The sequence below is a fragment of the Lepus europaeus genome, chromosome 18 (assembly GCF_033115175.1).
Source record: "Lepus europaeus isolate LE1 chromosome 18, mLepTim1.pri, whole genome shotgun sequence".
Taxonomy (NCBI): domain Eukaryota; kingdom Metazoa; phylum Chordata; class Mammalia; order Lagomorpha; family Leporidae; genus Lepus; species Lepus europaeus.
In genome coordinates this window covers 22,733,728-22,745,442 of record NC_084844.1, presented here as the reverse complement: position 1 = coordinate 22,745,442, position 11,715 = coordinate 22,733,728, and the positions used below count along the sequence as shown (strand labels likewise).

The following is an 11,715-nucleotide window of genomic DNA, read 5'->3' as shown; positions in this document are numbered from 1 at the left end:
TGCTGCTTTCCCAGGCCATTAACAGAGAGCTGGATCAGAAGAGGAACAGCCATGACTACAACCGGCACCCATAGACACCGCAGGCAGAGGCTTAATCTACTACACCATGACACCAGTCCCAGGAAAATTTCCGTTACAATTTTTCTTAATTTTCATTTTTATTTGAAAGGCAGCAAGAGATGGAGAGACAGGGATCTTTCATCTGCTAATCCACTCCCCAAATGCCTACAACAGCTGGGGCTGAGCCAGACTGAAGCCAGGAGCTTGGAACACAATCCAGGTCATCACATGGTTGGCTGGTTGGCGATTATTCAAGCACCTGGGCCATCACCCATCACACCCATCACATCCCCATCATCAACAGCTGGAGTGGGCTGATCTGAATTCAGGAGCCAGGAGCTTCTTCTGGGTCTCCCATGCAGATGCAGAGGCCCAAGGACTCAGGCCATCTTCTACTGCTTTCCCAGGCCATAGCAGAGAGCTGGATCGGAAGAGTAGCAGCTGGGTTTCGAATGGCGCCCATGTGGGATGCTGACACTGCAGATGGCAGCTTTACCCACTACACCAAGGTGCCGGCCTCAAGTATACTCTCTCTTTAACGCTGCCTTTCAAATAAATACATAAAGTCTTAAAAAAAAAAAAAGGGAAATATTTAGCTAAAGTAACAATAAGTTTTCTCCCCACAAACCAACTTGAAGTTTAGATTTTAGATTTAATAAGTTATTTAGAGACTCCCTCAAATTTTAATAATTTAAAATTTGCCCACAGTGGCTTGTGCTGAGGAGTAGCTGGTAAAGCTGCTGCCTACAACATTGGCATCCCATATGAGTGCCAGTTCACATCCTGGCTGCTCCATTCCAATCTAGCTCCTTGCTAATGACCTGGGAAAATCAGCAGAAGATGGCCGAAGTGCTTGGGCCCCTGCTACCCATGTGGGAGAAATGGAGGAAGTTCCTGGCTTCTGGCTTCAATCTGGCCCAGCCCTGGCCATCATGGCCATCTGAGGAGTGAACCATCAGATGGACGATCCCTTTCACTCTCTGTCTCTCCCTCTCTCTCTCTGTAGCTCTGACTTTCAAATAAATAAATAAATATTTTAAAAACATTGGTCATTGTCCCCATTTTGCAGTATGTGAAGATTATTCCTATATGTACCTTGAATGCTTTTCTCATTTTTGTTGTTGTTGTTTGTAAGGATTAATTTATTTATTTGAAAGGCAGGGTAACAGAGAAATAGCACAAGAGCTAGATATTCCAGCCACTAGTTCATTTTCCAAATGGCCACAATGACCAGGGCTAGCTCAGGAAAAAGCCAGGAACCCGGAACTCCTGGGTCTCCCATGTCAGTGGCAGGAGCCCACATACTGGGCCAATCTGTGCTGCCTTCACAGGCACATTAGCAGTGAGCTGGATTGGAGGCAGAATGGACAGGACTCAAACCAGCACTGTAAACTGAGATGCCAGCACCACAAGCAGCAGCTAAGCCCACTGTGTCACAGTGCTGTCCCAAAGGCGGATTTTTTTTCCCTTTGTTTTGTTTTAAAGATTTATTTATTTGAAAGGCAGAGAGAGAGAGAGAGAGAGAGAGAGAGAGAGAGAGAGAGAGAAAGAGAGATCAATCTTCCATCCTTTGGCTCACTCCCCAAATGGTTACAACAGTTGGGGCTGGGCCACGATGAAGTCAGGGGCCCAGAACTCCATCCAGGTCTCCCATGCAGGTGGCAGGGACCAGCATTTGGGCCATCTTCTGCTGCCTTCCCAGGCACACTAGGAAGGAGCTGAGCTGGAAGTAGAGCAGCCAGGACTCCAGTGGTGCTTGTGAGGGATGCTGGTGGTGCAGATGGTGGTTTAACTTCCTGCTCCACAACCTGCTTGTCCTGTTTAATGATATTCTCTATCTTTGATTTTCTTTTCATTTTTAAAGATTTACTTATTTGGGGACAGTGATTTATTTATTTGTTTGAAAGACAGAGATACAGAGAGAAGGGGAGAGAGAGAGAGAGAGAGAGAGAGAGATCGATCGATCTTCCATCTGCTGGTTCACCCTCTAAATGGCCACAATGGCCGGACTCCATCTGGATCTCCCATGTGGGTGCAGGGGCCCAAAGGACTTGGGCCATCCTCCAGGAGTCAGGGAGCTGACTCGACAGTGGAGCAGCTGGGACTTGAACTGGCACCCATATGGGGATGCCGGTGTTGTAGGTCGTAGCTTAACCAGCTGTGCCACAACGCCTGCCCCAAATATTTCCTCTTGCATAGAGCTAAAATAGAAACTTTTTTTATATATTCTGGAGGATCTACAAAGAATTGCCATCACTTGACTGGTCACCTTGGTGTTCACACAGGTTTTCTGACTCCCTGCCCCTGGAGGTTATGCAAATAAAGTAAATGGAGCAGTCCTGGAATGTCTGAGTTCAAAGTTTTTCAGTAGAATGAAGCAACCCTTAATTTACAAAAGCACTATTTCCACCAGCTATTGGACCATCCTCTACCATTTACAGTAGCTTTTGTGTTTAAAAGTTTGAATACAACCCAGATTTTTCTCTAATTGAGTTGATCTAATAAAAAATATAATAATAGGATTAAGAAGAGAAACGCTCTTCCTATCTTCCTATATGCAGTATAAACGTGGTCAAATACACCTCCTTCCGTGTCTCAGCTGCAACCTTACCAGATGCTTATGATACCTATCCTGGTCACCTCGCCAGTTTATTTAACTGATATTCATTGACAGGCTTAAAAGAGGCTATGGAAAATTGTAAAGTGCTATAGGCATGTAATTCATTATAACTTCAAAGATCCAGAAAAAAAGGTTCCTTTATTCATTCATTGGTGATTTCTATTCAGCTCAAGAGCCAATAATATAATTAGGGATGTTTCAATTGCTGTTTGAACTGGATAAGGTAGTCTATTCTTCCAGGTTTTATTTGACACATTGCCATCATTCCTTCTGCCATTTTCACTTTTCCATTTTTCTGTGGGTACATTCTGAGTCAAAAACTTGATCTCATTTTTAAAAATTGGGAGAAATCTTGCTGAACTCGTGCAAATCCTTAATCAAATGGACAGCGGTGAATGTTGGGGCTGTAGTTAAATCTCCCCTTGGGATGCTCACACGCCTCATGTGAGTGCCTGGCTCAAGGCTCAGCTACTTGCTGCTGATCCATCTCCCTGTTAATGTGCACCATGGGAGGCAGCAGGTAACCATTCGAGTAGTTGGGTCCCTGCCACACACAGGAGACCTGGGTGGAGTTCCAGGCTCATAGCTTCACAATAACCCAGTCCTGGCTGTTGGAGGCATTTGGGGAGTAAACTAGCAGATGGAAAATCTTTCTCTCTGTTTCTCTTTTTCTTGCCCTTCTCCCCCTGTTGCTCTACCTTTCAAATAAAATAAATTTTCAAAACTAAATATAAGGCGGCTGGTGCTGTGGGGTAGTAGGCTAAGCATCTACCTGTGGCGCCAGCATCCCATATGGACACCGGTTCGTGTCCCCACTGCTCCACTTCCAATCTAACTCCCAGCTAATGAATCTGGGAAAGCATTGGGGAATGGCCCAAGTCCTTGGACCCCAACACCCATGTAGGACACCCGGATGAAGCTCCTGGCTCCTAGCTTCAGCCTAGCCTAGCCCCAACCACTGTGGCCATTTGGGGAGTGAACCAGAAGATGGAAGACCTTTCTCTCTGTCTATAATACTATATCTCAAATAAATAAATAAAAACTAAAAATAAAATGAGCAGGGCACTCCATCTAATCAACCCCATGAGTCTTGTGCCATCTGCCGTCATGTAAAACATTGGTGAGGACCTTGACTTGATACCCAGGTCCTCCTGCAGCAGGGAATGAAGATTTATAACTGAGTTCCAGTATTTCTTTTTCAAAAAATTTATTTGAAGGGCAGAGAGTGAGAAAGACAAAAAGGGATCTTCTGTCTACAGGTGCACTCCCCAAGTGCCCCCAGCAGCCAGAGCTAGGCCAGGCCAATGCCAGGAGCTGGAACTCAGTAAAAGGCTCCCACTACATGAGCCATCATTGCTGCCTCACAGGTGCACATTAGCAGGAAGCCGGATAAGAAGTATAGAAGCCAGGAGTCAAGCTAGGCACTCAGGGCATGGGGGTGTCTCGAGTATGTCTAAACTGCTATGTTAAATGCCCACCCCTTTTCTTTTCTCTTGATATCATTCATTTTACTTCAGAAGATTAGAAAGTTATAACTAAGATTTATGGATTCTCTCTCTGGCTCTACCTCTCTAACTCTATCTTTCAAATAAATAAATCTTTTAAAAAGATTTATTTGGCAGGCGCCTCAGCTCACTAGGCTACTCCTCTGCCTTGCAGCACCAGCACACCGGGTTCTAGTCCCGGTCGGGGCACCGGATTCTGTCCTGGTTGCCCCTCTTCCAGGCCAGCTCTCTGCTATGGCCAGGGAGTGCAGTGGAGGATGGCCCAAGTGCTTGGGCCCTGCACCCCATGGGAGACCAGGAGAAGCACCTGGCTCCTGCCATTGGATCAGCGCGGTGTGCTGGCCGCAGCGTGCCGGCCGCGGCGGCCATTGGAGGGTGAACCAACGGCAAAGGAAGACCTTTCTCTCTGTCTCTCTCTCTCTCACTATCCACTCTGCCTGTCAAAAAAAAAAAAAGAAAAAAGATTTATTTAAATAAAATTTATTTATTTATTTTTCTGTTTAAAAAAGATTTATTTTATTTATTGAAAGACAGAGTTACACAGAGAGAGAAGGAGAGGCAGAAAGAGAGAGAGAGCGAGAGAGGTCTTCCATCCACTGTTTCACTCCCCGAATAGCCGCAATGGTCGGAGCTGTGGTGATTCGAAGCCAGGAGCCAGTATCTTCTGGGTTTCCCACATGGGTGCAGGGGCCCAAGACCTTGGGCCATCTTCCACTGCTTTGCCAAGCCACAGCAGAGTGCTGGACTGGAAGTGGAGCAGCCAGGACTCGAACCAGCGCCCATATGGGATGTTGGCACTGCAGGTGGCGGCTTTACCCACTATGCCACAGCGCTGGCCCCCAATTTTTTTTTTAAAGATACCCTTGTGAGCAAAAGCATAAGTACATTTTTATAGAGTAACTTGAGGACAGATTCTTGTGCCTTTATTCAGAATGTTTTCTAGTCTCTAATGAATTTATTTTTCACACGCACATAAATCTTGTAATTCTTCCTGTCCCCACGGGAATGCCCTTACTCTTATAAAGTTTTCTCTTAACAGTCCCGGCTTTCTCTGAGCCTCCACAGTGTCCTATGTTGGTTTTATGGCATTATCTTCTCTGATTTATGGTCTGAATATATTGTGTATATCCTGCTTGAAGTTCTTAGTAGGTACTATTAGACCAACTAGGGCCTTGAAATCTCATGTACAAGTTTTTTGAAGGAAAGAATGAGGAAGCTTGGGCAAGTCACTTCTCCATGCCTTTGTTTTTTCACTTACACAACGCTTTTTCAGAGTTACGAAGAGGTGATGAGTTAATGTGTGCCAAGGAGTTTTGAGAAGTAAAAAATGAGAGGCCAATGTAGGATGTTTATTCTTGCTCATTAATTATGCTTTTCTTGTTCACAATTGTAATCTTTTTGTGTGAGGATGGAAGGCTGAATTATCTTGTAGGCGCCTTGGGAGGATACCAAGCAGGGCTGAGCTTTCAGGCTCTGAGATTCGAAGCAAAGCGTGGATCTAAGTTTGTGCGTTGGCATCAGACACATGAATTTGAATCTTGGCTGTGACATTTGCTGGACTAGCTTTGTTACCCTGAATTATTTCATTTCCTGATTCTGGGATTCTCTATCTGTATAACAGGGATAAGGCTATCGTGTCTTGCAGGGTACTTGTGAGGACTGGAGATAAGGAATGTTGAAGGCCTGGCACATAGTTTAACACCATAAACAAACAAACGAAAAAAGGAAGCATTTTTTAAACTCTCGGAGACTCGTGTTGAAAGGTCCCCGCATTCGCCCTTTGCTCCGTTAGAAAGTATTCTTAAACTGCTAATTAAAAGACTTGCTATAAAGCATCCTAAATTAGTTTGCGCTGGAAGTTGGAAGTATGCGTTCAGGAAATTATCAATAAAGTTTTGATTTAAAAAAAATTTGTGCTAGTTCAGTTTCAATAAAGCTTTGTTCGAATGGGGAAGCGGGAAGCGTATCGCGAGACTCTGGCGAGACGCGTTTCTTGCTTAGCATTTGATCTCGCGTTATTTCATCAGCGGCGGAGAGAAGCGAACGGGAAGCACTATGTATCGCGAGAGCCGACCGGACTCTCGCGATATCTTCTGAGACTGCCCCTCCCCCACCTCCTAGGGCCGTTTCGGTTTAATCTAGTGTGTGAGTGAGTCTGTGTGAGGGACCGAGTGTGTGTGTGAGGTGCTGAGGTGAGGCAGAGGCTAGAAAAGGGGTTCCCTCAAGACGAGGGACAAAGGGGGCGTGAGGCACCTAGGCCGCGGGACCCGGGCGACAGGAAGCCGCCCTGAGCCGGGCTACCGGGTAGGGGAAGGGCCCGCGCTGTCCTCACAGGGCCCCAGAGCCGGAGTCGGCCCCACAGCCCCGGGCCGAGAGCTTCCTACTTCCTCGACCTCCCCGGCGCCCGGGCCTGAGGATTGGCTCGGCGAGGGGAGAAGGGGAAGCAGACTTGAGCAGCTATCCGTTGTCTCTCAACTCCACTGCTGAGGAATTCTAATTTCTTCCGTCGCTCCTTCACCCCCCACCTCATGTAGGAGGGTGCTGAGGAGTCGGGAGGGAGGAGGAGCCTGGGCTACCGTCCCTTCCCTTTCCACCCCCTTCCAGGGGCGCTTTGGTGGGCGTGGAGTCGGGGTTGGGGGGGAGGGTGGGGGTTACTTTTTGGAGTGCTGGGGAACTTTTTCCCCTTCTTCAGGCGACGGGAAAGGGAATGCCCAATTCAGAGAGACATGGGGGCAAGAAGGACGGGAGTGGAGGAGCTTCTGGAACTTTGCAGCCGTCATCGGGAGGTGGCAGCTCCAACAGCAGAGAGCGTCACCGCTTGGTGTCGAAGCACAAGCGGCATAAGTCCAAGCACTCCAAAGACATGGGGTTGGTGGCCCCCGAAGCAGCCTCCTTGGGTACAATTATCAAACCTCTGGTGGAGTATGATGACATCAGCTCTGACTCGGACACCTTCTCTGATGACATGGCCTTCAAATTAGACAGGAGGGAGAATGATGAGCGTCGTGGAGCGGATCGCAGTGACCGCCTGCACAAACACCGTCACCACCAGCACAGGCGTTCCCGGGACTTGGGGAAAACCAAACAGACCGAAAAGGAAAAGAACCAGGAGGTCTCCAGCAAGTCGGGATCCACGAAGGAGCGCACGTCGGGAAGTTCGAAGCGTTCGAACGAGGAGAACGAGGACTATGGCAAGGCACAGATAGCCAAAAGCAGCAGCAAGGAATCCAGGTCATCCAAGCTGCATAAGGAGAAGACCCGGAAAGAACGCGAGTTGAAGTCGGGTCACAAAGACCGGAGTAAAAGCCATCGGAAAAGGGAAACACCCAAAAGTTACAAAACCGTGGACAGCCCGAAGCGGAGATCCAGGAGTCCCCACAGGAAGTGGTCTGACAGCTCCAAACAAGACGATAGTCCCTCCGGAGCGTCCTATGGCCAAGATTATGACCTGAGCCCCCCGAGGTCTCACACCTCGAGCAACTACGACTCGTACAAGAAGAGTCCGGGAAGTACCTCAAGAAGGCAGTCGATTAGCCCACCGTACAAGGAGCCTTCGGCCTACCAGTCCAGCACGCGGTCACCCAGCCCCTACAGTCGGCGACAGAGGTCTGTGAGTCCCTACGGCCGGAGACGGTCGTCCAGCTATGAAAGGAGTGGCTCCTACAGCGGCAGATCGCCCAGCCCCTACGGTCGACGGCGGTCCAGCAGCCCTTTCTTGAGCAAGCGTTCTCTGAGCCGGAGCCCCCTCCCCAGGTGAGCCATTTCACTGGACAGTTCTTCCTAGCAGGGTGGGTTATGAGGAACTGGCGGTTAAGTAGCCATGGTAACATTTTGTGGAAGCCTCCCCTCTTGATGGGATAACACACTCTGCTTGGTTGGCCAGTCAGTCAAGTGGGGGAGACATCTCCCCTTAACCTGCATTGCCAGTAAAGAGCTGACGTGCCCCAGGCTGTTAAAGGTAGGTGCTTCCAGAGGCGAGATTGTAAGCTTCTGTGACAGAAAAATTATAGCCTTCTACTTAGTGGATACATGAAGTTGCTGATGGTGCCTAGAGCTTGACTAGCTATTTTTGCTGCTTTATCTTTGTAAAAATTCACCTTGGTATTAGTGCTTTAGGCTTTATTGGACCTAACTTGAGACTTGTTATGAAAAATTACATACTTTCATCTATATTAGCGGTAAGGTATTTGCCCAGGTTATCCCACCATTTCCACTCTCTACTGAGTGTTCAGACCTGGAAGTTTATTCTTTGCCTTTTTTTTATTCTTTTGCCATTGTTTTGATAACTTACAAGATTCCTGTCTTTAACTGATGCTTTATTGGAAATTCAACTAATAGTCCATGTTCTTGTTGACAGTTTATAGCCTAGCAGAAATTGGTCCCGAAGACAATTTGGCTTTCTTTACAGCATCACCATGGACCTGTCTTGTTGTTACTGGAAGTTTTCAAAATCTCTCACATAGCATTATAATGCCTTTACTGTGATATTTCTACCCCCCAAAAAAGAAAAAACAAACAAACAAACAAACAAACAGATTGGGCTTGAAATTTGATGTTTAGAATTAATTATGTGTTCTTGTTGCTAAGTAATGAGATATATCTTCTTTGTGGACTCACCTCTGTGCAAAAAAACAGAATGTGAGCTCTAGTTAGGCTGGAGTAGAATCTGAATGTTGTTTTGTGACCTTTGCCAAATGATTTAACTTCTCTATGCCTGATTTTATTCACATATAAAATGGGAGGAATAATTTGCCTACTTCTAGTATGAGAATTAAATGAGTGCATAGTACAGTGCCTTATATATAGTGGTACTAAGTTAATTCAATCTATGGTAAGGATAATTTTATTGAACTCTAGTAGAGAAATTATGCTAATTTGAAAAAAATCCATGCATGTCTTTTTTTTGTAATTTTTGCTGACTTAAAGTTATAATTATTCAAAAACTAGTGTGAATTTGTCAAGCTGCAGAGTTCCTGGATGAAAGGACAAGTTCCTTAGTATTTTCCCCCATTTTAACTGCAAAAAACTTTGAAACAGAAAAGTTGAATGAATTGTAGTGAAATCCATACATCTACCACCTAGGTTCTCCAATTAATGTTAGTATAATTTTTTCTTATCCTCGTCAGTCGCCAGCAATTTATTTTTTTCTTTTGATTTGTCCAAAAGTTGAAATCATCAGAATACTTCAGCCTGAATGGTTTTGGCATGCATGCCATTTTCTAGAGTTAAAGTTTTTACAGTGAAATGCATGTCTTACATGCAGCATTTTTTAAATTGCTTAGTTTTTTAAGCAAGCTTAAGAAGTATTGTCAGAATATATATATATTTTTTCCAGAGAGTATTTCCATTAAGGCTATTCTACGAATTTTTCTGTTGCAGGGTTTAGAAATACAGTTCTTAGGGAAAAGAGCACATCTCAAGTTCTCTTAATGTATATGATTTTGTGTACAAAATTATGAGGAATCTTCAAAAAACTCATGGAAAATGCATAGTATGAAATAACTGTGCATGGATTTCAAAGTTTTTTTGCACCCAAATAAATCAATTCCCTGAAATTTTGAAGTTCCTTCATATCTCTAGAAAGAGTTGAAGACAGTGTGTATGGTAGACTGGATGGAAATATAAACATTCCGTAATATTCCTAAAGACATGGGCACATTTTTTGTTGATTTGTAGACAGCACTGTATGTTTTTATGTGTGCATTATATATTTTTTCTTATTCACTCAAATTCCAAGCAGTAAATACAAGTACAAAAAATTTTGTAGAATCAGAGTAGAGGAACATACAGATTCCTTCTGTGGTATTCTGTTTTTTTCTTTGGGATACACAGTGAAAATGAAATAAACAACATCATTTTACACTTCATCTTAGCCAAAAGGCCGAGAAGTGATAACAGCATCATTTTTAAAAGACTGAAAACTCAGGCAGAAATGCAATGTGTTTGCATCTACCAAATTAGCATTTCATAATAACATTTCATTTCAAATGAATAGAACCTTAACAATTCAGTGGGGCAGGAGGGAGTACATTTGTTTTGTAAACACATTTCTTACTGCTGCCTGAATTTAACAATTTGTTGTCCCCCTCCCCTGCTTTCTTGAAGAATAGACCACCAAAAAATACCGCAAGTACATGACCAGCCAGCAAATTTCCTTACAACAGTAGACTTGTGTTCAGAAATTGAAGAGTTTGTAGTTGGAAGATTGGGTCTTTAAAAGACTAAAGAGAACAGTTTGTAGTACATCTTAGCTAGTATTACTTAGTATTTAGAGTTTTAGGTGTTTTATCCCAGCTGTAATTCAGACAGAGAAAGCCTCTTGTTTAAGCCAGACATTTTACAAGAGGATAGTTAGTTTTCTTAAGGGTAAGTAGATAATTGCTAAATCTTTAAATAATCTCAATATTTTATGTCCTTGTGTTCATATATATGTTTTTGTTTTCCAGTACTATATTTATATATTTTGAAAGATTATTTATTTGAGAGGCAGAGTTAGAGAGTCAGAGAGATCTTCCATCTGCTGGTTTACTCTCCAAATAACCACAACAGCCAGGGCTGGCCCAGGTTGAAACCAAGAACCTAGAGCTTCTTCCAGTCTCCCATGTGGGTGACAGGGCCCCAAGCACTTTCTGTCTTTCTGCTGCTTTCACAGGCACATTAGCAGGAGACTGAATCTGAAGTGGAACAGCTGGGACTGGAATAGTCATCCATATGTTTATACCTGCACTACAGGTGGTACCTTAACTTACTGCACCACAAAGCCAGCCCCTATTTGATTCTTTTTTTTTTTTTTAAGATTTATTTTTTTGAAATTCAGAGTTAGGGAGAGAGAGAGAGATCTTTCATCTGCTGATTCATTCAGTTGGCTGCAATGGTTGCAGCTGTGCCAATTCGAAGCAGGAGCCAGAAGCCAGGAGCCAGTAGCTTCCTATATCTCCCACACGGGTGCAGGGGCCCAAGGACTTGGGCCTTCTTCCACTGCTTTCCCAGGCCACAGCAGAGAACTGGATTGGAAGTGGAGCAGCTGGGGCTTAAATCGGGTGCCCATACGGGATGTTGGCACTGCAGGTGGCAGCTTTACCCACCATGCTGCAGCGCTGGCCTCCCTTTTTTTTAAGGATCTATTTGATTCTAATAATAATTTTATGTTTTAACTTTTAACATAGTTGCCATTATGTAAATTGTTTACATATATGAGCTATTCGTTTTGAAACATTTTGATTCATGTTAGTCTTTCTGGTGATTAAAGATAAGTGGGAACCGTTTATTTTAGACTACTGAGCAAATTATGTTTTGTCCAGTCACATTTTTAGTGTTATTTCTCTGTCTTACATTAGACCTGAGTAGGTTAGACTTTAGTAAAAAGCATGAAAGGGTTAAGGAGAGCTGGGTTCTAATTTAGAATAATCTCTTCTCTGGATTCCCAGATTTCATTTCCCAGTTCTTCCTTATGAATAAAATTAATTGAGGGCCTGGTGTTGTGGTGCAGAAGGTTAAGCTGGTACTTGTGATGCTGGCATCCCATACCTG

General features: G+C 44.4%; 1 protein-coding gene across 21 annotated transcripts in view; it reads left to right on the top strand.

Annotated features, from left to right (window-relative positions):
• Nucleotides 1-6,284: 6,284 nt before the first annotated feature.
• The window catches only part of CDK12 (cyclin dependent kinase 12), an 80,088-nt gene continuing 74,657 nt past the window's right edge, over nt 6,285-11,715 (top strand). For 11 of the 21 annotated variants that reach the window (XR_009868497.1, XR_009868496.1, XR_009868495.1 and 8 more), the window contains exon 1: nt 6,285-7,938. Coding sequence is in view for 12 of the 21 variants with exons in the window: in XM_062216590.1 (XP_062072574.1) it covers nt 6,893-7,938 (1,046 nt within the window). In the remaining 9 variants the exon portion in view is untranslated. The remainder of the gene's footprint in view (nt 7,939-11,715) is intronic. The other 10 variants (XR_009868498.1, XM_062216595.1, XM_062216599.1 and 7 more) reach the window with 2 other exon arrangements.